This window comes from Liolophura sinensis, chromosome 1, assembly GCF_032854445.1.
Source record: "Liolophura sinensis isolate JHLJ2023 chromosome 1, CUHK_Ljap_v2, whole genome shotgun sequence".
Classification (NCBI taxonomy): domain Eukaryota; kingdom Metazoa; phylum Mollusca; class Polyplacophora; order Chitonida; family Chitonidae; genus Liolophura; species Liolophura sinensis.
This window is the reverse complement of record NC_088295.1, coordinates 14,434,606-14,461,903: the sequence shown is the minus strand read 5'-3', so window position 1 is coordinate 14,461,903 and position 27,298 is coordinate 14,434,606. Positions and strand designations below refer to the sequence as shown.

The 27,298-nt window shown below is 37.5% G+C and overlaps 1 protein-coding gene across 2 annotated transcripts; it reads left to right on the top strand.

Moving 5' to 3' along the window:
• Positions 1 to 18: 18 nt before the first annotated feature.
• LOC135467074 (ubiquitin carboxyl-terminal hydrolase 43-like) lies at positions 19 to 26,430 on the top strand. Of its 2 annotated transcripts, none has more exons than XM_064744845.1 (11): positions 19 to 1,012; positions 10,067 to 10,387; positions 15,412 to 15,605; positions 17,819 to 17,936; positions 18,405 to 18,508; positions 19,214 to 19,303; positions 19,804 to 19,930; positions 20,246 to 20,368; positions 20,859 to 21,114; positions 21,276 to 22,172; positions 22,304 to 26,430. In XM_064744845.1, the coding sequence occupies exons 1-11, from the start codon at positions 110 to 112 to the stop codon at positions 22,669 to 22,671; spliced, it is 3,501 nt and encodes a 1,166-aa protein (XP_064600915.1). In that variant the 5' UTR covers positions 19 to 109; the 3' UTR covers positions 22,672 to 26,430. The 2 variants fall into 2 exon arrangements, with proteins under 2 accessions (XP_064600915.1, XP_064600907.1); XM_064744837.1 differs by having other exon boundaries at positions 17,813 to 17,936.
• Positions 26,431 to 27,298: the final 868 nt, after the last annotated feature.

Sequence of the window (27,298 nt, the reverse complement as noted above, 5' to 3'; positions counted from 1 at the left end):
CAATTCCGCAGCATAACATGGCAGGAAGGTTGGCGGAGGCAGGTGTGAGCACTGACACAATTAGTTTGTGCGGCCACACTGTAACGTAAGCGCTGTTCTAGTCCATAACATGTCTGAAACTATACCTGGAGGAAGACAACGGTCATCCTCAGAAGGAGATTTACTCGATGAAGACGAAGATGGGATTAACTACGGCCATCAACGCCTTTCACCGTTACATCGCAAAGTTAGCCGAAGTGCTCACCTCAGTGGATCCGCCGGTCGCTCAGAGTACATTGAAAACGTTGCTGAGAGAGAAGGTATTTCTACTTTAGAAAGGAAGAAAAAATACAAAAGACCGTCCTTTAAGGCTATGAAACATTCTGTGATGAAAATGGTGAGACGTACAGTGAATTCTAATGTCCAGAACGGATCGGATAGCGAGAATAGCTACAACGTTCGTGCTATAGTCACACCGACTTTACGGCGAAAAAGTAAACACAGCGAATCGATGCCAGGTGAGACGAAGCAGTCAGCCCACAAGACTAATTTTACCCGACATGATCACGGCAATGATGATGACTTCATTAGGTCTGGTAACAGACCTCTTCTAACACAGCGAATAATTAAACTAAAAGGCGGTGTAACGCCAGGTACAGTAGGACTGAGAAACCATGGAAATACCTGTTTTATGAATGCAATTCTGCAGTGCTTAAGCCATACTGATGCACTCACAGAGTATTTCATTAGGGAACAATACAAAGCAGACCTGGCCCACCACAACAAAAGCAATTCTAAGAAATTTGGAACAAAAGGAGAAGTTCTAGAACAAATGGCTTACCTAGTCCATAGTTTGTGGACTAACAGGTACACATCTGATGTTTCTAATCACTTCAAAAATGTTGTTGGGAAATATAACAATCAGTATCAAGGATATTCTCAACATGATGCTCAAGAGTTTTTACTGTGGCTTCTGGATAAAATGCATGAGGACCTGAACACAGTGGCAAAGAAGAAGTACAAAGCAAATAAGGTGCGTATTATTATGGTACTTTTTATGACATGCTTGTTTTGCTCTGTGGCATTGTATTGATGTGTTTTCATTTGTTTAATATTGTTTTACTGTAACCTTATATATTCATAATTCTTATTGTGTCAAAAGGTAACAAAACAAGGCAATACATACCTTTGAAGTTCTTTGGTGGGTTGGTATTATCATTGATGCGCTTCGGTACCAGTCCATGTTGTGCATATCTGGTACGTGTACAAGTAATATTAGTACACACTATGGCTTGTGTGTTTTGTGGTTCTGACTTGACAGGTTGACAGTTGACATAATGATGAAAGACTAATTACAGCCATGTACAATACATGGATAAGACATGTTATACATGTATATAATTGAAAATACTTAAGGTGGCTTGTTTTGGCGAGGTTTTACATTCATATACCTTAAACTTCCTTATGTGGTGCTCTGCTGGGGTGCTGAAATGTGTTTAACGTCGAAGCAGAGTAATACAGTATAAAGGGTCAGGATTATATATCTGCAGGTGGTGACAAGGTGAAGTAGTTGTCACTTCTTATAGTAAAGGTATTGTCCTGGCTCATTAAAACTCATGTTACATAACCTTACATTAAGAAATTAATGGGTCTTTCAGTTAATAGTAAGGACAATCCTCTCATGCAAACATCCCTTGTGAATTTAAATCAAGGATATTTACATATTTGAGCATGCATTATTACTTACATGTGTATATGTACATGCGCATGAAACTGAAGCTGTACAGAGATTTACATATATAAGTTAAACATGATTGTAAGATTTAATCTGCAGTGTAATGCACTTTCAAGCTTATAAATCTGTTTAAATTGACTTGTTTGATTAAAATCTAAAAATATTTTGAAGATTGCTAGGGGACTAGACAAATGCAGCTTAGTCAGGGCTTTGAATATGTTATGTTATTTGCTGTTTATAAAGATGCATGCACATGATGCCATTTGTCATTCGATCTGTCATGTGTGATTTATCAAGTGCTACAATCGCATACAAAAACGCATTTTCCATTTTGGTTTGACCAGTTGACTCTGCAATTGCACAGTGTTTCACTACTGGTATATACCTTTCATCTCCAATTATTAGTATTCTGCTGTATATTTATGGTATAATACAGAACCTGGAACAGATACCCCATCCAAATACTGTGTCTCCCAACTTTATTACCTATATGTACATGTAGCAAACATATGCAAGACTTGAAATTTGGAATTAGGTTTTCAAGACCATGGACATGTTGGCATTTACTGATTTTTTTGTGATGACAAGATGGTGAAAATATCATCTTAAGAACATGTAAATTTTAACAGGATTCGGCTTCACTGCTTAATAATTCCAAAAGTAGGCCTTGTTGTTCACAATTTACATATTGGATTCAGATTGTCACATTATTAAGTTGTGCGGAGTGTGTACCTTTACTGCTCAGAGTGAGTCGACCATTTTCAGATTTAGTTTCTTGAAACTTATGGACAGAATTTTCCCTTCATGTTGTAACACCGTATTGTAGTCCTGTAGGATGACATCTTTGTAAAAAAGTTTAGTGGATGTGTCCTCGGGTTAAAGCAGCTTGTTATTGACCTCCACTGCAGACAGTGAGGTTACATGTAAAATGTATATTTATTCTCCATTCAAGATCACGATTGATGTTTAACAATTTGTTCAACATTTTTTTTATCAAGTACTTGTATGTACTGTTTGCAACTATAACACACCCGTAGATGAATTTTCAATGGTTGTAACTGTTAATATGTCAGTGGTGAATGAGGGTAATTATTTGTGCACATGTACTGTAGGTATGTATTGGTCCAAAGTGACCTGTTCTCTCTGGATTTGTGTTAACACCTGGGGTAAGGTCAAGTTGACAGTTGCCAACCACAAGTACTCTTGCGCTGTCAGATCTTGTTGACATTGCCAGTGCTTCAACATGGTAGTTGCTTACATAGTGTGACTTTCATAGCAAGCCGTGCAGGCCTACAATTTGTAACAATTGTTTACCTTTGTACCTCAAATGCAGTGAACCATGTCCAGACATAATATGGTCCCTACCTGCTCTCTTACCAGCATTGTTAATTGTACCCTGTGGGCATAATCCTCAATTCCGAGATAGGTGCATGTTACTGTGTGGGTTTATTTTTTTCCAAATGAAAAAATATCCAGCTATATGAAATTAGATTGTTATCCAGATTAACATAATAAGCTTTGATTTTTGTATGTTGTCTAGAATGGGTTTATTTATAATAGCATAGTAGCAATTTTACACGTACAATTAAAAGTTTGGTCTATTTCTTTTCACATGTATATGTTCTTTTTTGTTGTGATATTTCCATTGTTACATGTCAGTTTATAGTATAATATGTACAGTCCAATTTCATGTCTGTGCATAATTGTATTTGTAGCACATGTTCACGAAAATTCTGTTTTCTTTGGTACTTGTAATTTCTTTAAATTGAAGTACATGTATGCATACAGTTGCGAAAGTGAAATGAAAATCAAGTACTCATAATATTGGTGTACTTCGCAGTTTTTGCTTGTGGTCAAAAACTGTTGTTTCCAAATTATCATTTTCTGACATAACACCATAATACTTTCTGCTTGGGTTATACCTATGTACATGGCTGTTAAAGGGTTGTGAAAGAAACAGATCTGGCTTTGTGCTAATATGTCTTTTTTCACTATGGTACAAAGTACAGGCACATGACATACATATACTGTAATACAGTAGTTATTATGCAGCAGGCATGTATCATGTGAACATACATGTAATCATCAGCTCAACATTTCAGGTATTCATAAGTTGGGTGACAAATACATTCAGCCTGTTAAGTCCTTTGTTGTATGGTTGGCAGCCTGTGTGTGTTGTATGTACATATTATTCAGAGCCTTGTTTGGGATGTATGGCTGTGTGTGCCGCTGACTCCTGATGAGTGTTTATGCACATACAGAGACGAGGCAGATGCCCTGAGAGACCAGTTAACTCTGACCAGGAAGATGCGCCAGTCAATCAACATGACAAAGATCCTTCCAACTGCATTAGTCAAGCTGAACCTTCTCATGGCTAAAGCTTAGTACTCCCTTGAAACCCATCAACTGCCCTTTGAAGCCCTGCTTCATCTACACTTTGTTGAGTCATTGTTGGTGTTACAACTACACCTTAGTTGGGCTAGGAAAGTCACAATAATACTTTAAAAAGCATACATTCAAATGTTTGATATTACGTGTATCATTGTAAAAGTTTCCCTTCGAAGAGGAGCTACCCAGACAGTAGAACGTATCGTCTTCTTGTGTGACGTTGCTGTGTGTGCCTACTTCATATTAGTTTTATGAGCACATGTATACTGATAATTGTAACGTGATAAAAGGAAAAACAAATCAGTTCACAGCTTTGGACTGTCTTGATATAGGCGGGAATGAGTTTTGCAAGTTCTGCATTGATGTGTAATGGTTTTATGTTACCTTCAATACTTGTATGTATGTTGAATGTAGTATTGGGTATGGACTAGAAGAATGTTGTATACATGTGCAAGTCTACATCATGTAAGTGTGTACTAGTTCAAATGTATGTATAAACAGTATAAAAGATATGTATATGTATACCTTAATTCCTCAACCTTTTTGCATATGAAAGAGTAACTTTCAGGGCACTTTATGCACATTTTTAATTTGAATTTGGAGACGAAACTACTATGGTTCTAGGCTTCACTAAAGGTATAATTTTGTCATTGTACACCAAATAACGTCGTCAGAATATGCTTCAATAAACACCTTGTAAACACATGAGCAGATTGAAGCATTACAGTAGCTGTATTTGTTGTTCAACAAGTTAAATGAAAGAAGTTGTTATGTATTAAAATTTATGATTTTCTGTTGGTACCGAAATCAGTGCAGTGGATTCTGCTTTATATGAGAAAGTAGCGCGCAAACGTCAATATACTTTTCTGTGTACATCTAACTATTGATGACCTTGGAGGGATAAGCTGTGAGGTTGGCTAGCCTGCTGCCCTGGTCAATCAATCTTCACCCCGCTGATGAACAAACAACGCTGATCCAAGTTTGTTTGACATCAGCACAGATCAGTGCTATCAGATCCTCGTGGACCATATCGGCTATCTGCTTGTAGCCATCACATCCAAATACACCATGTATGGACATTGACTATAATACCTCTCATACATAACAATATGTACCCATGAAAGCAGAATTAATGTTTATGGTAAAAATTAAACTCGTAAAGAAAGAACATTGTGTCAGGTAAATGTAATAAATTCAGCCATAATTATAACACTGTAGTACATGTACAGGCAATGTACTGAGCATTCAGCACTGAGTGATTGCTTTACAGAAACCTATGATTGTGCATGTAGTTACATACAGTGTACAAGAATATATTCGTATTTCATGTACCTCTGGCAATTGGTGGCATTGTATGTAGTTTTTCTTTGGCAGCAACTGTATGCATTTGTGCATGTAGTGTACAGATTTATGCATTTACATGAAGACAGATGATTTTTATGCATCTACTGTTAGTGAATTCTTGGAATGCAAAAATGATGTAAAAAACTTTGATGTATAACTATGTATTGCGCATGTTAAGTACTTGCCCTAGATATCATTGCATGTACTGATACATCTTTATCTATATACATGTATATGGTACTTGTGAGTTTGACCGCTCAGTTTAATAGTTCAGTTTTTCTTGGGGGATTTGTTGATTTTACCTGTAGGTAAGGGGTAATCAACTTCCTGTTGTTAATGGGATGTAGATTTCTTTGTTGATACAGTCAACTGGTCAGCTGATATTGATCAAGTTGATGCTGATGTACATGTACATTGGTACCTGTAGGGGGTTAAGTGTGTGTGTGACTTGAGGTTAGATGTATGGACTGATAGGATAGACATGTTAGACTTATCCATCAGGAAATCGTTGAACAACTTCCTGTACACAGGTAGACACTGTTTGGTGGATATTACCCACTTATCCCAGACCACTGTGTCATGTGTAACAAGACTGATGCATTAGTCAGAATTAATATTATGATATTACAGTTGCTGTCTCTAGAGTACCAACGAGAGGACATGACCAGTATATGTTAATCTAATTACGGGCATGAAATCATGTAATTCAATGTAACAGCCTTCAATGTATCAACGTCTCAATTAGCTGTCTATGTTCAATAAACCAAGTGTGTTGTCTCATGAGCATTACATGTACATGTACATATGATGTAGCATGTAGATGTGATCTCCAACGGGTAATAGTATTGAATAGTATTGAATGTTCAAACAAACCTGGATTGTAGTCACCACATCCATCAAGATTATGCTCAGCTCAAGATATGTGTTCAGTTTTGCCTGGACAGAGTGGTCATATAGTGTGCAGGAAGATACTATTACTACCAGGAGCTTCCTCTCATATGTACCTGTACGATGTACATACTGCTCTATGTACATGTATATTTCTATGATCTGGGTGTGATTGTCAAGATTTAATGTACTATGGGCTTGTTTGTGTTTTTTGTATGTTTTTTGAAGTGAATTGTTTTACACATCTGTCATGATATAAAGAAGTTCATTTCAATAAACCTGTGTATATTCATGTAAATTAAACAAATCCTAAAATATATGGTTTTATGTAAGTAATATTTGTTGAACATGCCAAAAGGTATGAATGTGACTCAAAATCTGATTCATCTGTTTTCCTGTTGTGAGACTATCAACTCAACATATTCGAAAACATGGACAAATAGTGCATGTATGCATGAATGAAGATTAAGGACAAGACTGTCGGGCCAGACGAGCTGTAGTCGCATTACATAACAAACCTGTTTGTATACATGTGACGTCTGTATGTAGGTTAATACATGCACATGTCTATACCTGTATAGATAAAAAGGTGTTTCAAGGATTCATGTTATTCTAATCTTCAGTGGTCAACTATTAAGCTATCATCACAGTATTGTGTTGCACACATATGAAACAGTAGACCTACCCTAAATGACCTCAAATTTCCCCGACAAAAGTACATTTTTAGAGGCAAAGAAATGTCACAACATACTACTTATGGTGCTGAAACTTAAGATTTCCCAGTAGAATATAATTCCATGTTCCAAACAAACCACAAAACACCTTTCTAAAAGCAATAGAACTCTCATAATCAGGAAAAATGGACAAGCTAGTCATGAACGAAATTTGTCATCATTTAGGGTACAGGTATTTTAACCCTAATATGTGGGATGCTGCTTTCTTCCTTACAGTGACATGTAATTATGAAGATGCACTTTATTCACTTACATAAGGACAGTGTTATTGAATCTAAAATACACATTTACATGACCAGACTGAATTTATTCATGTTGGAATTTTGGACAGAAGTATTGAATTGTGATATTTTGAAATAGACACATGTACAAGTTTGTAAACATGTGTGTCATGTAGTTGTTATATTACAAAAATTTAAGGTTGTTGTTATCATTCAGTAGGTCTATACATGTACATTGTGTAGCCCATAGGGCTACTTCCTCTGTTAACTCTTTATATGAAAACTTTGTGAGAGTGCATCATTTTACATAGGAGAAAAGTTTGGGTAGTTATTGTAACACTACATGAAGATGTGTAGGGCAGAATTGTAATCACCCATACATGGTTTTCTGTGGGGAATGTGTTCACACTCACTGGTCTGCTCCCTCTGTTTACTCTTTATATGAAAACTTTGTGAGAGTGCATCATTTTACATAGGAGAAAAGTTTGGGTAGTTATTATAACACTACATGAAGATGTGTAGGGCAGAATTGTAATCACCCATAAATGTGGGGAATGTGTTCACACTCACTGGTCTGCTCTCTCATTCATTGTAGTTAAGGCATTACCTGGGGAAGGATAAGCTCATCAACCATGACCTCCTGTTAGTGTGTTTTTAATTAAATCAGCAGACTGTGAAATTATGTACGCTTTGTGGAAAGGGGTCAGCTTGGGGTCAATACCCTATAACTACCATTGCCCCCATTACACTACACAAACTCATTTGTGATCAGTCTCATGGAATGGTAAAAGCATGGGTGACTACATGAAGTTTTGTATTCATCTTGTGAAGCCATGTATTGTTATTTGTCTTCAGTGGAAACATGTACGTTTTAAGGGGCAGATTTCAGAATTTTTTTCTTCATATTTGTTACCTGTATTTTTCATACGGCATTCTCATTTTCCATTTAGGCTTTGATGTACTGTTTGTGTTGTATTCATCTTATTTGGTTTTGCAATCAGCTGTTTGAAGCTTCTGTAACAGCTATGAGGAGAACAATGCTGTTGTCTTGTATGAAATATTAGTTTGAGGCCAAACAAGTAACAGGTTGTTGATTCAGGCCAACTTAAAGGTTTAAAAGATTATGTTCACCAGCTGTGATTTTCTGTCCTTGCTGTAAGCCTAAAACTTGGACTGTGTGAGACAAGTTGCTACAGTGTACATATATCATGACATTATTGTCATACATTGTACATAACTGACCCTATGTGAGAAGGTCCAACAGAGACCTGCAGATGGGCGTGGGTTCCCCTGGCCTCTGCTCAGTTTCCTCCTACTGGTCGTGTGTGAAATATTCTTGATTACGATGAAATGAAATAAATTATTGATTGTACAAGTATGTTTATAATGTATTTATACATGATACTTTTGTATGAGAGTGAATGATTACAACTTAACACCACTTCAGCAATATTGTGACCATATCGTGGCGATATATATGAGAACCCATGAAACGTAAAAGGTTTCAGTTTAGATCAGTCTTTACACTCAATTCACAGTTTTCATTCATGTTGTATTAAAAGACTTTTTCCCCCCTAAAATTTGTTTATATCTGGGTGTGTATAAATTGAGGATGTTATTTTTGCCATGCAAGTGTGTTGTATGTACAGGTATGTCTATAACCTGTTAAAGTGTTTGGCTATCAAAGAAGCTTGTGTAATGAATATGTTGCTAGCTTTGTGCATCTCTCGCAGCTTGTAATGTTTTCTGACGTGTCTGAATGACCTCCCACGCAATCCCAGTGTTGTAAAAGGCTCTTCTGTCTCCTGTGTTTGTATGCAGCTATGTTACGTGAATCTTCCGTTTATACTGTCCGCATTTGAACAGGCTCTGCTTTGTTCTCCATTCATTTATGTTTTCTCTTGTTTCTAAACTTACGCATTATGCCACATTGTCTGTTGAGGGATTACTTTTCATTGAGAAACTGCCCTTATATCTGGCTGGGCTTCTGTTACATACATGTGCACATGTACATCATGTTGTTGTTCACATCTCTTAACATCACTCACATGTTCCTGAGGCTGCCTGAAGGGTGGATCTGTTCAGGTTAAGAAACAATGCCATGCTGTGTGTGACTTGCGTGTGACTTTGACATGGATGACCCCGGACAAGTCCACTAATTGTTCATCAACATGAGCAGACATTCAGGGAAAACTGCAGCCAGCACTGTTGTTATCCATATGTTTTTGATATTATCAAGGATTTCTTTGTTTATTGTTTGTTTTTGGGGTTTTTTTTGTGAATGCAAAGCATTTCTTTGTGAGGTTTGATGTGTTTTTCATTTCATCATCTTCATTTTTTGTATTTTTTAATACTAAATATTTCCTATTCTATGCTGGTGTTGCAAATTTGTAGTGTTCCGTCGGAAAAGTTAAAAATATGTAGTCATTATGTAAACAGTGTATGGTTTATCATGGTTATTACATCCCTACATGATACATCTACGTCATAATACACCACTGTAGGGCTCCTTATTTGACTGGCAGTCGAATGGACAGAACAGCAAGAAGTACTCACTATTCTCTGTTGTTACCAATATTTGTTATTTATGTGTCACTTAGCCTAATGGCACAATGGGTATAAAGGTTATTACATTTTTGTTTTCATTTCCACACACTTGAAACTATATTATGTGTGTTAACTACCTTTTCTGAGTGTACAAGTGTCATGTTTCTTCAAGTTTTGATGATCCTTATACATCTTATAACTTTTAATGTGCATTTATTGTGTTATTTCAGAACCAGTCTCCAAGGAGAGATGAAGACTTGGCAGAAGAAGCTACAGCCTTCAGTAAGAGTTTTGTGAGTGATTTGTTCCAGGCCTTGTACAGATCTTCCCTCACCTGTTTGAACTGTCAGAGACAGAGTAATACGTTTGACCCGTACCTCTGCGTCTCACTGCCACTCCCACAAAAGGTGCTCCGCCCTGTGTATGTCACTATCGTGTATGCAGACGCAAGACCTAAGCAAGTGAAAATTGGCCTGCAGTGCAATGTGACTGACTATGTGAAAGACTTGAGGAGAACCTTGGCTTCTGACACCAATATTCCAGAGTCAAGGGTAGGTATATAAATCAGGATAATTGTAAATTTGAATATGTATGAGGGCCTAATCCAGCCCTTCTCAGCGTCCAATTACTGGACGCTGTCGTTGCCTCAAAGTGACCTTTGCGTCAGAAAAAAAAAAGAAACAAAGAAAAAGAAAGAAACATCCCGAATTCATTATAAGACTCGGATTATCTACTTAGTCGCTAGGCTTCGGCTAGCCATTCGCCACATTATTGTTGGTGAATATAATTTCTTTGTGGCAAAAGTAATGGGCGCCTTTCATCTTCGCTTGTTTAGTTTTAAAGTTCGTAAATTTACTCAAATTTAATGTTGGATCCAGAATCAAAAAGGAGTGTTTGACTTCAGGGTGAAAGAACTTGGTTATGAAAACAACAATGTTTTTAAAGAGCATTTAAAATCAGAAATGTATACCCTGAAGCAGGTGATGAAAATTGGACCCGGGATAATTGAATTAGCATTCAGATTATGCGGGCCGGGAATTACTTTCAATTTACTTTGCAACAAACAACTTCTTAATGATGACTTGGGGTAGCTATGATACAATGTGATGATTAGATGCACATGTCATCCGGGGTGGCAGAGTTCTCCACATATCAATAAATACAAGCCATCCTTAGACTTAATTTTCAGGCTAGGTACGTGTTGTGGTGTGCATGTGGGGTGGAGGTCAACTGAGAATCGAAATATTCAAGATTGAGGTGCCCTTCACCTGTGGCTCCACCCCCTGCCCTTCTGGGGCCAGATTAGGCCCTGTGTATATATATACTCAAGAAATATATCAGGGATATAAGTGTTGTTAAGTTCATAAGTATAAAAAAATAACAGTCTTGCAGTGAACTGATGAAGTGACAGCATTGTTATCATCTGGCAATATAACCTATAAAAAGATATTCTGTGCTCAGTACAGCATATGTTTGTCTTCAAGCTAGACAAGCCTAAATAGTAGAGTTAGGGGATACCTGTACAAACCTATATTTGTATAGGTAGATAAGTGAGTGTATGGTATGTTGTAGGTGAAGTGGTGGGGTATTCTGACCTTAGTGACTAATACTGCTTTGTTCACATCATCTACCTGTCCTATCACCTGGCTTACGTGGTCCTTAGCGACACAGGTGGGCTTCACATACTAGGATGTGGACTGACTCACTACCTTGCAACTAATGCTGTGACCTTAACATTTTTTTTTCTTGTACCAGATTTGATTTGTTTAAGGTCTATATCTGTTACATTGCACAACCTCTCTAAACTTGTCGTCACCCAGAAGATTTAACAAACCTGAATGTAGAAATACAACAGACGGATATGTATATATGTAATACCCTGAAGGACTCCTGAAGCTATCAAGAAAGATTCCTGTGAAAACAGTGAGGATGTCCTCAGTGACATGACTGGGTAGAGCGATCTTCAGAATATGACAAATAAGGAGGACATATAAAAATATGTTTGTTAGAACAGAACAGGCCTTACACGAAACTTTTTAATGGACTTTTGATGGAATTTCTTTATATTTCTTTCAATGTCTCTTTTATTAGCTCCCCCCCCCCCCCCCCCCCCCCCGTCAAAAATAAATTCTCTACCATCCACCTCTATTTTGTGACGGGATTGGGGGATTGGGTTATACCGAAGAATTTTTTACTAATCGTCTGAACATGTTCAAGTAGAGAGTGTTGTGGATATGTAGACTTGTGAAATGCCCGTGCATGTATATACAGTGACATCACTGCTGGTTAAAATTACATGTACTTTTTTGATCTTCATGAAGTTACTCAGTGCTTGAAGGCTAATGACCCGGATTAATAAAAATGCTGTCAACATTACACTTTTTAAATCATATCACTCTGGTTTTGAGGTGAAGTCATTTTGTGTCTAAAGGGCCCATAAGTGTATAAAAAAGCAAATTTATATATGTTGTCCTGGTTTGTCTGAATGTACGTACAGTCAATTTAGTTTTTATATTCAGGGTACAAAGCTGGTTTTGACAAGTACTTGCTTAGGTATTTCCCTGCTTGGCCCTGGTTGACACTCTCCTTGGTTTAATGTTAAATGTTTGTGACTAACACCTGGCTAGGATACATTATCACGGGTAACTATGTCAGAAAACAGCATAGCCTGCATGCACCTCTCTGAGATACCTGAAGAGGCAATTCACCACGAGGTTCCTGTCACTGACTTAAATACAAACACATGATAACACGCTTTCTTGACCTACTTCAAAATGCACGACTGTTTTTCAGTGGAGGTGAGGTCAGTTCTATATTCCTTGCTTGATTTATTTCTGGATGCTACGCTCCAATGGTCACAGATTACTGTCAGCATACCTTCCTGTACTTTTTTGTGTAGTCACTATAATTAATTCATGGAATGCTTGTTTTTTTGGTTGTTTACTCTTTTACTATACAATTACATACCTGTAACCATTTCTCAAGCCTAGGGGCACCATATTGTCTCCATCTAGCATTTATTTGTAAAATAGCTTTACATGTAGTTCATATCATGATGTCCCCCAATAACTTTCCTTAAAGGAATTACAGTAAGTCCAGGACAAACATGAGGAAAGGAGTTACTTTGTTACACACTTGACATACACGTACATAAATTACATTTTTGTATGTATATGTACAATAAAAGCTTCACTTTTGAGTAGGGCATACAACATCAGTAAAATACATAGATGATTAAATAGTTTATAGGTTAGTTGTTTCAATATGGGACATTTTACTGTCACTGTAAGACGTTACTGACGCTCATGTTTCAGATTTTCTCAAATTCAAAGCAGATTTATTATTTTATCTCTCTTATAATACATACATGCAGCCTCGGCGAAGTATTCTGTACAAATATGTACAATATGCTGGGTTGTTTTTCAGCATTGCTCAGTTGTTGTTACATGTATGACCCTCTTATATAAATATTGATGTTCGTGCACACTTGCAGTTGTGATAAAGTCTGAAATACTGGAAAACTAGGTATTTAACTTTTACAGCGGCATCAGGAAATTAATGCTGTTTAAAGCTTCTGTCATTTGTACAGAAGCCAATAAATAGTAATGATAGGAGACCATATACATGTATAGGTGTATGTAGAGAAGGCTTTAAAGACTCTCTCAACAAAAGCAATGCATGGAAGTGTTGCATGTACATGGAAATTATCCATTATCGTTAACAATAAAGCTTTTTTTGTCCAGGATATGAATGTAACTTTTATATGCACATCAGTCATGTTTGAATGTCTAGGAATGTTAGGCATTGAGGCTTGAGATGATTGTTACATTGATCAGTAATCAGGATTGTTTTTTCAACTTGACAAGGTCTGGTTGGAAACCTAGATTTTAGACTTCCCCTGGGTTTTTGGCAGACGAGAACAGTGTAGAAAGCAAAAGCAGACAATTTTTGTTCAGACACTTACACTAATGAGGTTTTGACATCTGGGTGACTGTAGGTGTGGCAGTATATCACGACATGTCTGGGGTAAACTCCAGAGGGAAAATGGAGACACTTACTTATTTACATATTCTCACTATAAATTTAGGTTAGGTATCATATTTGATTAACACTTGGCATGACATCACGCTTTCCGCCCCCTGTTGCTTCTTTTTTGAAGCAGTGACATACAAGCTGAGTCAGGGTGGTTAGAGTTATGATGCATAACACCAGTGTGACCCATGTTCTCATAATGGCACATTGCATTCCCAAGCTCTCACTTTTAGATATATGATGAAACTGACTTCCATTGTATAAATGAAAAAGCTTTTGACTATGGCATTAAACAACAATCAGATAAATAGTTTAATAAATACAGTGGCACATGTAAAGTTGTCTAGGATCAAACTAAAACTCTTTTGTTGATGCTTTTAGAGAACTCCTATCATCTGCCATGCTAGAGTTACTAGATGTTCTTATGGATGGTACTATGTTATAATATTAGTTGCCCACCTATCATAGGAGCAGGTGAGGAACACAGATTTTCACCCTTTTCAATCAGTCCATGTGTACGTCATCACACATTTTCTTTTTCAAATGACTTATCATATTGGGATTGGAACTTGGTACATCTACATGGCAAGTTACAGATCAGGTTCGAGTTTTGGGTTGTTTCTTCTATTTCGGACAAGGTTATGGCCATTGAAGTCCTGTTTAGGACATGGACATACTAGTGCACTGTTTATGTACCCGTTATTCTGACTGCTCAAACTGGTAGGGTACTTATTGTCAGCATAACCCATCTGCATCTTTTATTAGATACACATGCATCTGTTGTCTATGAAAGGGAAACTGTTATATGGTGAATGAGAGTCTGTGACTACGTGTGTGTGAGCTGGACCGAGGGATAATATTGATAATCCCCATCTGTAGTGACTTTGTGAAGGAGATAATTATACCCTTTGGACCTAGCCTGGGATGATGGACGGCTCTGGCAATCACGGTGGACATTGCATGGCTCACCATCTTGCTGTCTCTGGGAAACAGCAGCAACTTGGCATAGGGTCAAGAATCAGTGCAACAGTTCCAAGACCCCACCACCCCCATCCTCAACTCAAAACAAATAGCTTTTTGTTCATTCATTGTCAAGTTTTTCCATAGCTCACAGGGTGGCATCAGATCCACAAAAAAGATCCCTTTTCAAAATTGTTAGGGATAGTTTATAGTTCAGCACAGTGCCATGCCCACAAAACTGGTGATCATGAGAGGATAACCAGTGTAATACAAATGTATGGAAATTGTGACTAGGGTGATACATTTAAATAAAGATACCATTTTCCACTGTAAGGAACCTGACAGAGTGAATTTCTCTAGCAAATATGTGTGCAGTGCACAAACAACATTCATTAGCTACACTTTTAATTAAATCGTGGTTGTTAATAGTTGGAATAATCTTGAGTGAAGTATTAAACAAAAGTGGAGTACAAAGTGTTTTGACAATTTCAGTTGTTCCTCTGCACCTTTGCTATATTGTAGCCCACATAATCATTTGGATTAGTTGTGCTGTCCAATGCTATTTTCATGTTTTCTCTTACAGCTGGTGCTTGCTCAGATCTATGATGATGGCTTCAGGAATACTTATGGAGATCATCAACCATTGTCTGACATCCCCGAGTCAGAGACCGTGTATGCTGTGGAAATGTTGCCCATCATTCACCCAGAACAGTACCAGACCTCCTTCATCCAAATCATCTTTGTCAATGTGGAGAAAATCACCAGCCCGTCTCGATGGTGAGTAGAACTCTGTTAATGCTGCCAGACTATGATCATGTTGCTATTGTGTACTTGCATCATGGTGATTATGGTCAGGGCTTTTCTAACAGGCTTCCTAGCAGTAATTGGTTTAGTTAGATAGTGTGTCCAGCTGCGGGCAGTGGGTCAGCAGTAGTGGATAGTTATTTGTCAGCAGTCAGAAGGAGCCCTTAGGCGGCTCTGACCATCTGACCAGCAGGCTGTGAGACTGCTTTACCAGGAAGACAAGCTTTAAAAACAAGCCTAGCCTATCAAAATTGCAGACTATTACAGGTCAGATTGGCATTTATCTAGAGATTTTGCTTGTGATTGCTTTAGACTAAAGCCATGTGATCTGACCGTCTCTGTGGGATATGAAGGGCAGTCTGTTCCTGTCTGGGGAGATAGTGTGCCTTTGACTTTCCCAGTCCACTAGCTCTCTGGATCGGCAAGATCAGATCCAGTAATTTGCAGGCAATCACGTTACTGCTCAGCCTGCAATCAATTTTCATCTGAGTTAGTGAGTTGTTTGCTATCTCTTGATATTTTTAACCACATTTGACATACAGTTGTTATTCATCAAGAAATGAAAAATAACATTTTTGGGCTAAAATAGCATTTTTTCCTTTGCTTTGCTTTCTTGTTTTCATGTCATATTTTTTACCTATCTTCTTTATAGTTTTTGTTTCTTGAAGATTTTATGGAATTCACACATTTTTATTGTTCCTCATGGGGGGAAAAAACACTAATGGACATGGCTTCCTTGAAAAAAGTCAGCGGCGTATACTTACACACTTATTTTGGCTTATCATTACATGATGTTAGGACATTCATGCCAGAATTAATGTGCACTCAAACTCTGAGCACTGCTGGCTTCACTCTCATGTACCATTACTTACAACACACTGAACTGCATTAACAACCATTAGCAAGACATTTGTTTGTGTATAAAGATAGGTATTACCTCAGTGATGTCACAGATTGATTCAACTGGCTAATAAAACCCAGGTGTACAAAGGAGTTTTCATGTGTGTCAAGCCAATATATAATGATGATGTTCATGTGCATGTTAAGTATGTGGAACCAGTAGTTGAGCTGTTTGTCATGCCTGTGGCGCACTGAACTGGTCTGTAATAATGTTAGCCCTTCATTATCATGGAGGTGTATCTCAGCTATGTAGATTGCATTCCTGTGGTTAAATATGTTGTCCCAGTACCTGTACTAAGGTGTTTATAGTCAGTACAAATCATGATAGTCCCATTATAACCATTTAGGAAGTGTGTCACTGGATCCATAAAGCATTACCTTATACGTGCATTAGGCCTTGTCTTTTGACATTTTTTGTCTGAAATTCTCTGTTTGTTCACAAAGCAATTTTATGTTGTTGCCCCTGTCTGCACACTGGTCCCTTTATGTTTGAGAACAGTAGAAGAATTTAACCAGGTCTCTCTTATTGTATCCTGCACATATTTCTACAGGATTACCTGTAATCTGTCTCTTCCTTCTTTAAACAAATTGATGTACATGACTATAGAGCCAATCAGATGACATTCCACGAAGTACATATTGATAGTATAGTTAGTCCTAACAGTGGATGTATCTCTTTTAGTCACTGTTTGGAAGCAGCAGTGTTTTGTTTTGTGATTTGCATAAATAATTGTCTGATTGATTAACTTCACATTGGTGAGAATTAAGGTGACATACATCTTTTAGTAAGAAACTTGTCTTTTTAATATTTCAAAGTTTAGATCACTTCTGTCATGAGTCGTAAATTTATTTATCAGAAAGGGTTACAAGTGTCAAAATTCATATTACTAGTAATTCTCATTAAACATTAAAACATATTAATAAATTAGCTGATTGGCATAGAGATACATGTATGTACATGGAAGTGTAAATAATCTAGAAATCCAAGTTATATTAGAAACCAAAACACCCCTGAAATATGTCAACCTTATTTTGACTTTATTCTGATTATTAATGTACACTCTACAGTTGCATGTGATCAGAAAAGTAAAAATCATTGGCCTGCTTTCTGTAAACAAAGATAATGCAGTTAAAGTTTTCAATAGAATTGGTTGGTGTAACCTTTACATGTTTTGTGTACACTTGCTGATTGTTGTTAGAGATGGAAATGTCCCCAGCCAAGAGCGGCACACTATCGGCTGTCATTTACCCATGGCTGATTATTCTGTTTGCATGTTCAGTTACAGGTTCTGTAGCCCTCAAGTCATGCAAGTGCCCCGGGATTTGAACTTCAAAGAGCTGCAGACTCAGATATTGAAGCACATGGCTGATGATCTGGCAGAGGGATTGCTAGCGCAGTCACATGTAAGGCAGATTTATCTCTCCAGCCCTTTCATGATTCATCTTCAGGGCTGTTGTTTTTTTTTTGGGGGGGGGGGGAAATTAACATTTACATGTGGTTTGTCGACAATTGTTTTCTTGTGTTTGTTGTATTTGTTGAGAACAACTGTGCACTTTTGTGTATTATTTATATCAGAAATACATTTAAATTTTACGTGTAAAATGATCTAAGCTGATCAAGTATGAGGATTATTATTGAAATTAATATTTGCCTCGTTCGTCCTGATTCTATACATCTCCATGTGTTGACATAGAAACATTAAATATCCTAAATGACCATAAATTTCATCCATGACTAACTTGCCCATTGTTCCTGATGCTGAGAGTTCTAAAAATTCACTTTTGTGGACGAAATATTAGGTCATTAGGGGCACTTCAGTTCTTTTAATAGTATATGTAAATTAGCTCTATAATCTGTCTTTGCCCTTTCAGAGGCTGAATGTATTGTTCCGTCTGAGAGTTGTAGACGGTATCCCAGGGAAGTGCTATTTGAACCCAGACGTGGATTTGCCCCTATACATGGAAACAGTTGATAGGTCAGTAATGATGACTTGTAACCAAACATCCATAGACACTTATATGGAAAGAAATTTTCCATCAGCAGCATGCGTGTACAGTTTACCTGTATATCTATTATTTCATTCATTGTACTGCTCGCATGAAGTGCCACATACATGAGTGTGTATGCTATCTACCATACAGCTTTATAGAGTATTATGTGTTTGGTTTCTTCGTAATGAGATAGGACTCCAACAGTTTGCCAGGTGACTGGTGGAGGTTGCTGCTTTACTTCAGGCACTCCATCAGATTTTCCTCCATGTACAATAATGACCGCCATGATATCAGTGAAAATATAAATGTTTTAGTGAAAATGGTTGAGCAAAACATCAATCAAATAAATGAATAATGAAATGTGATCAGATTTAATTTCCATAAAGTCTACATACCAGTGTGGGTTGCAGCAAACTGTGATCCCCTGTTATCGTTTCTTTTCTTTTTTTTGTTTTGTTTCTTTTTTTTTGTTTTGTTTTTGTTTTTGTTTTTTTGTTTCTTTTTTTTTTCTTTATTGTTCCTTTTGCCCTTTGAGTAATGTTAGTCTATATCATCAGACATCTTACTGTTAGTCAGTGTACCTGTATTTAGTTGTTGTATCTACTATTCAGTGTTGTGTGAAACTTTAATGTATTTGTTGTTCAGACTGTCTGTATATTTGTTGACTTATTTTGTGTACCTGTTTGCAGGGCACTGTCGTTTTACACCTCAAATAAACAAGGATATGGCCCAGCCCATCTGAAGCTTGTGGTGGAGTGGGATGCAAATAGAAAGGAGGGGTGAGTAATAACTTGTTTTGTGAAAGAACCATCTTGGCATTTGTGCTGTTATTGATGTTTTGTAGTTTTGATAATTATCATAATCTGATTGGCATGCAAGGAATCATCTGGCTGGCACTTTATGCTTCATTCATTTTCAATTTATGTACCTGTAGGAGACAAGTTGGAAGACAATCTTTATTTGTGAAATAATATCTGGACTTATCTGGATGACATAATCTACCAGTTCATGTCGAAATGTATGAGAGATAGTTCGGTTAACTGCACCTTTGTCTATCAGTTAACAATTACCTATTTCTCCATTTGCTAGTGATCTGTTTATCTACTTTTATATCGCTTTTAGAAAGATGATATTGTTGAGGTTTATGAAGATGAATCCTTATAAGTAAGGTTATGTGGCTGTCATTGCCGATTGTAGACTCAACCTAAGGTTTATTCGGAATTGAGCCCCTGTGTAAGGTATGTTGGAGAATGACATTTTGTAACCTTGTTATGTGCAGGTTGGTTGTGTGTGATGAGGACAGAGTTGAAGAGCACTCGAGTGTCTACCAGGTCAGACAGGCCCAGCAGAAACCAGCAGGAGCCTCCCTCGAGGAATGTTTCCAGCTTTACACACAAGAGGAAAAGGTTCACCCATTCTAAACTTTATGTCCAATTCTCAGTAGTGTCTACAATAATTTCACTTCAATAATATTCATCACTGTGATTCATTGTCAGTGCAAGTGTTTTCTGCATCTACAAGCTTGGGTAGTAGGTGGCTCAGTGGTAAAGATTCTAAAGAATACATACATTCTTAAGGATAGTGTTAACCAAGAACAGAAATCTCCTATTCAAACTGGAGGATATACTGTCATTTTCTGATTTGGCCATCTGGCTAAATGGGTAAGTTTTTTCTGTCATAGTTGAACCATGAAATAAAATTGAATTTCTTTCGCTAATTAGCTATGTGGAGAAGATGCCTGGCTGTGTCCGTACTGTAAGAAACAACAGCAGGGAACCATGAAGAAGTTAGGGTTGTGGTCACTGCCAGATGTTTTTGTCGTGCATTTGAAGAGGTTTAAGCAGGTGAGACATCCAATATGTAATAGGTGTTCATTGCTAGATTTTTCAACCCATGCTACTTCAGTGTTGGAAGGAATAGCAGATAACATTCTTTGATTTTTGAGGCCAGGTGTTAGAATCTTGTATGGCTCTAAGCCAGGAGGTTTGTCTGTTTCCACTTAGATCTGCCAGCTTTTAATTGCTCACATGTATACTCTGTGTCATATAAGTGAAAATGCTTACGATAGCATATAACACAACTTAAATTTTAATGTGTATTTTTTAGCTAAGATACCTTATGTCATTTATGCACTCGGACTTTAATTTAAGATCATGACCTTATTCTTTTTCTACCAAGAAATGTGAAATAGCTTAAGACCTAGTTAAAATACATCACCTTTTGATGTTTTGTTTGTTGTTTAACAGATGTAGTAATGTTCATGGATTTGAATGTTTCTACCCTGTGCATACATGTATGACAGGTTAATGCAGTTTGCTCTGTTCACCCAAACAGGTTGGAATGAAGAGAAATAAGCTGAACACACTGGTGAACTTCCCGGTGACAGGGTTAAACATGGCTCCTCATGTTGTCCAGAGAACCATCAACAATAACACTAGATACTGTGATGAGAGTCCGTCCGGGAAGACCCCAAATGGTCACAGGTCACCCACCAAGCAGATGGCCTTACTGGGTGGCTCCACTGCCGAGATTTATGACCTGTTTGCAGTGTGTAACCACTATGGAGATATGTGCGGCGGTCACTACACAGGTAGGTCAAGGGAGACGACTCTTTCTGTGGGAAATGGAAATGTTTGGATCACCAATATTTTGATATTCTGAGGTTGAAATTTTAGGGTTAATTATGTTGGCAACAGGAAAGAATTGATCATTTGTATTTTCATGTATTAAAGATAAGCTATTTAATTGCAGCTTTCTGTAAGAATCCAGTGGACGATAAGTGGTACTCCTTCGATGACTCCAAAGTGACACCCATGCAGGAGTCTGAGGTGGTGACCAAAGCGGCCTACCTGTTGTTTTACCAGCGGCGAAGTCAGGCCCACAACCGGAGTCAGGAGTTACAGCAAGGCAACCACTGGGTGTATAGGCTTGAGGACCTTGTGGACCCTGCCACCCTGGGGCGCTTTGTTTCCCCACCAGGGTCACCCACCAAGTCCCGTGCCTCTGATAAGGCCATATCACCAGGGTTGAGCAGAAAGAAACCCCCAAGCACCCCATCGACGCCAAGGGCTCAGCCCCCTCCAGACTCTCCCCCCATGCAGAGACATTACTCCATGCCTCCTCAGGCTCTCAGGCAGACCAGAAATCCCACCGACACCTCACCTTCCAGCATAAAGGAAAATCAAAGGAGTGAACCCTGTACACCAGTTTCCCCTGTAGCTGCCAACAACAACAACAACAAATGGTCTAAAGGAATCCTCACCACCAAACCACCAATAGACCCACGTAAACCTCACCTACCTCCAAACCACTCAGTCACGTTTAATGTTGACCAGCAGTTCAGTAGTCCTGACAGACCTGTCCAGCTGTACGTCGCCTTACCTAGGGAACATTCGTCAAGCAGACCTTTGAGCCCAGGCGTCCCACTTCTGCGCTCACCTGGTTCAGGTAGCTCTTCCAGTCGTTCTCCAAGTTCTGGAAGTCCCTCTGAGAGACCCTTAAGTCTGCCACCCACAGAGAGAGTCCAGTCCCCTGCACCTCTACCAGATGAGAGGCGCCGACGAGCTGGTGGCCACTCTCACAACCCAGAACAGGGGACCACTTACAGACCAACCCCAAGGAGCAAGTCACATGACATTCTCCGACCAGGTAAGTGTAAACACTACAGAAACACTACAGAAAAAAATGCTGTTTGAAAGTACATTATTACAGTTATGATATTTTTTTTGTATGCTTTTTAGTAATATTTTGAGGCAAAACAGATTTTTTTTTACTTTCAGATGAGACCTATTCAAAGAATGGAGGCTACAATAACAACAACAACAACCCTAAGTTCCACACTATAGAGAGAGTTGATAGACGAGCTGAGCGTGATGTAGCTCACAGCAGGCCTGATAGGATTCACCAGCACCACCTGGTGCAAGAGGCCTCAGCCGGCCATAGGGTTGTCAACTATGCTAGAGTTATCTCCCCTCAGCAGTTTGTTGGCGAAACACAGTCACTAGACCGCTACCAGGAGAATTTGGAGCGCTTCCCTCGCTACCAGCCTCAGAGGCACTACGCCTACCTGAGATACAACAACCACAGGTCAGCACGACCTGTCGAGGTGGCCAAGAGCTCTGCTTGTCTGAAGGAGTCATCTGTGTAGTGTTATGACTTTTACATGAGGCTTGATAATTAGATTATAGCACAGAAGATTTAGGCTGTCAACAGGTTACTTTGTCAGTTACTATGTAAAACTGACTTACATGTAGGTGGGGAAAGAAAAGGCTTAATTTGACAGAATGATAGTTGGCCAGTTTTTGGTCGGTTGTATAATCTTTGTGAGTAGAGACAGTTTTGTGGTGCAGATTTAATTGTGATTATGTTTAAGATCATATGTTAAAGCTGGCTGTCTTAAGAAATATTCAGTATCAGTGGAATTCTGAAAACTGGGCCATCATTTCAAACAGTTCACAAGAAGGAAGTGCTGCTAGTGTTCATTTGTGTTGGTTTTATTTTACGTAGTTTTGTATTTTGTTTTTGAAAGAGGCTGTAAAGTGTCGTATAAGCGCGTATGAAAGTACTTTGTACATTTGTCCAGTGTAACTGATGTGACATGACATGCATAGTTTGTTTGTGAAATGTATTCCTGTCTGGAACTGCAGATCCAGGAAAATGATGTACATAAAATATACCTGTTGTAAAAGTTGAACTGCAGTGTATTATTCCAATTGTGGAAAAATTAGCAGCTGAGGTATGCAAGAGCAAATCAAGAGAAGATATGAAAAAAATGAGAAACCCATTTATTGATACATAAAATATCATAAATTGTATTACTTAATTTTAATTTATCAGAAAATATTCAAAATGAAGAGTACGTTAATTTTTATATTTTAGGTTATAAGGCACCATATTTACCTATAATAGCTATCTGGAGGACTAAACGGGTAACTGGAATGCCTTCCCTTGTTCTACACTTACATGCAGATGCTTCAAAAGCTGTTTTATTCAGTAGTACAAAGATTATGATCAGTTTTTTTTTTCAGCAGGTTTAGTACCTTTGTATGAAATTATCCATTGACATTTCCTGTGGTGCATGAAGAAGTAATGTGGAGCAGGATTGGGAAGTTTTCACGATCGGAAAGATTGAATGATAGTATAGGTATTTGTTAATATGAATCCATGTACTTAGTTCATACCTTTATCTTCCTTTGATTGTTCTGGGAATTGGACTTTTATGGTAATGTATTTATTTCAATACAACTCACCACTTTAGTGAACATGGATAATATTTTATTACCTGGGTGTTCCTCAACTCCAAAGCCTCACAAGATGAGGCTAAGACGTTGACACTTATACCTCCCTGAACGAGCTTTAAATTACAGGTAATTGCCCAGACCATGTGGAGTATGTACAACTTCTGACAAGCAAGGCTTATGCAACTACAGCACACGGGCTATGGCCATTAAGCTATATATATACATATCTGTATATGTGAAGCATACATGTAATTCATTGTACACATAAGTGTATATTTTGTTGAAATTAATTGTAGTTTATGTTAATGTATGTTTAAGTATATTGCTATATAACTAATTATATGTAGGATATCACTGTTTTTGGTCAGCATTCCACTTGTAGTTGTGATTCAGTATCCAGGAATAAGTGCTTTCCAGCCACATCTTTTAATACATTGTACATGTACCTACAAAAGAAATTGTAGTATTTTACTGTTTATTTATCTTTTGTTATTGACACTTACATACAAGTAATGTTACCATCCATAGTTCATACATATATCTGTATTCATATTGTCTGTATATATGATAATTTTTATACAAATTGAATACAGAAATCACAAGTTATCTGTAGCATGTTTAATTTTATTATAAAGTCTGTTCACTAGTGAATAGCGTGAAGATTTAGGTATAAATATTTGAATCTCTTGTTTATTGGTTTAAGAGTTTGTTGTTGAAGTATATTATCATAACAGGTCTGTTGTGGTGGTATTCAAAATAAAGTTTTCTGAAGTCCATAGTTTTCATTGTGAGGGTGTTTTAAGTTTTCATCTGACTCATTCCAGTGTCAGTAGAAATGCCAGACATGATGTTGGATATCCCTGTAGAAACACTTCATTTTATGATTTATGAATTATTTAAAGCAATTACATTCCTTTTTGAGTTTTGTAGGTAAATACATACATACATAAATATGCATCATGCATCTGAAGTGCTAATGTTTGTTGTAATGTTAGGTGATGCAGCTTGTATTGTTACATTACTTGAAGTTGTATTCTGTGCGTAGGAAATACATTTACCTGATTTAGGTACATACATGCTTTGTGTTTGTGGTTACCATACTGGTACCATGTATACTGTGTAGGTACATTCTAACCACTGATGTGTAAATGTGGTTTATGATAATCATAGAAAGGTTACCAGCAGATCACATTTTGTGGTAAATTTACTTTTCATGTCTTGCCTAGGCTTCTCTAAAAAGCTGCAGAACCATTTGTGTGTCACTGATGATGTGCACTCTGTAGACACTGATCTAGTCTTCACATCAATCTATATGGCTTATTATTAACGTGGGCTTAATTTATGCAACATTGTGTGTAATGAAGTAATTGCAAATAGCATATAACATGTGCACGACATGCAAACTCTGTGTACTCGTGGTCATTTTGTTAATGCAAGTTACCATATGAGAAAAATCTACTTCATAAGACAGGAGTAGTTCAGTATGTCATATCATTTCAAGATACTGTGTTGTACATTCATTTGTTATACATTTTTCGGGGTAACAGTCAACATTCATCATATATTATTTACATAGATTGTAACTATTGTGATGTTGTTATCTGTAGTAAATTGTTTATCTCCATGATCCAATTGGTCCCAGGTTTTGTGATGTGTTTGTGAGTGTAATGTGTCAACCTAGAATATAGTATAGAGGAATATGGAGCACATTTTGTGTAATGTAAAGTTGTGTTTCTGGAAATTGTGAGATACAAGATCAGCAAGCATTCCCATCATCAGCCTTGCATGTGTAATGTTCATTGATCAACAGCTTTGCAGAAAGTCAATGGTTGATGCCACGTGCTTCACAGATTTCTCTCTTGATAAAGAACATTAATGCACTCAAGTCGGGTGGCTCAGTTATAAAGCTCCATATCCTTCCCTATTATGTCCCAGAGTACACATGTGTTAGTTGTTACCATTTCTATAGACCTGTGACGTCATATCTCCGGTACAAGACAGCTGAGTGTCTGTCAGTAGATCAGAGTGTTAGGCTGGATGTTTTACAGTTAGGACTTGTCTGTATCACACAGATTCAAAGCTTAGTGTATTTGGTTGATGCTTTGTGATAAGTAATTCTATTGAAGATGTAGTTGAAGTGAAGACATTTGTGTATTATGTATGCAGTGGTTCATATTATACCCTGAAGAGCCCTTGTACCGATTTGATGTCTGAATGTATGTGATTTCTATTGAATGTATATAAAATTGTATATAGTAAGCTTGCAATGAACACGTAAAAAGGTTGTGCAATGAAAGCAATGAGACACATGTGATCTGAAATACAATAACTATTTTCCTGAAGTTTGTAATTTTTGATGGATTTGAATGACTCTTGTGGTACATATACATGTAGTTATATATACAATGTATATCTTTCCATTTTCATTTCATATGTAATGATGGTTTGATGTTGCAGTGATATTGCAGAATGTCAGATTCCTTAATTCCTTATATCAGAGCAGTAAATTTGCCATTGGTGAAAAACAGTATTAGTTTATCTTGAATCTATCTTTTGCCATTCCAGCAAAGACTTCAAAGTGGCTTCAAATCTAGTTGTTTCAAATAAGGTAGATGTTGTACCTATCCTGTATGCTTCATGTATGCATCAAAATCATAAACATTAAAGACAATTAGAGTTTGATTAAATCTAAGACTTCCTTGTGATGTTCTTTGTTCAGTTATAACTGTATTAGGGATGGAATTGAATGATTGTTGTCAAGCGTCTTAAAAAGATTAGGAAGTAGGCTGGATTGTAGGAGGCTAGAGATGGCTACTGGGAATGTCATTTCTCAGTTGTGCACACAAATTCTCCAGTACTAGGTTCAAGCTGTCATTTGTATAAGGTTTTTCTTGATGCACAAGATAAGTAAATGTACTTGATAAAATTTAACTGACAAAATTGTTAGTAACTTGCCAAAGATTATCAGTTTACCCTCACTGTGGGATTCCAGCTTCCTTCACCCATGAAATTGACTGCCATTTTGTAAGTGAAGAATTAATGATAAGTAAACAAATTTGCCATAAACATCTGTAAAGTGAACAAAACTGAAATGTTTCACTTTTTTCTTGAGGTCACATTTTGGTCTTGGTGTCAGGAATTTGTAATGTCAGGTCTTAAATTCTAGCGGAGACAATCAGCTTGATCGATCAGTAATGTTACTGCCATCATTTAAGAATGGCCATTCCTTTAACCTGGGTCCTGAGCCCCAAAAACATTGACTTCTGGGCTATGTTACAGCTATTGTGAATTTTGACTTGATTTAATTTTTAATTCTGAAATACCCTTGTTTAACAAGGTTGAAGCAACAAGCAAGAAGATGCAGCTTACTGATTGATGTTTATAGCCTTATAAGTACATGTATCCACTTACGATGCTGATATGTTGACATGGGGGCCTCTGTGCCCAAGTGGTTGTGTGCTAGTGCAGCACCATAACTTGGGAGCCTCTCACTAGGGCGATTGATGTGAGTTAAAATCCTCCTCATGCTAGCCT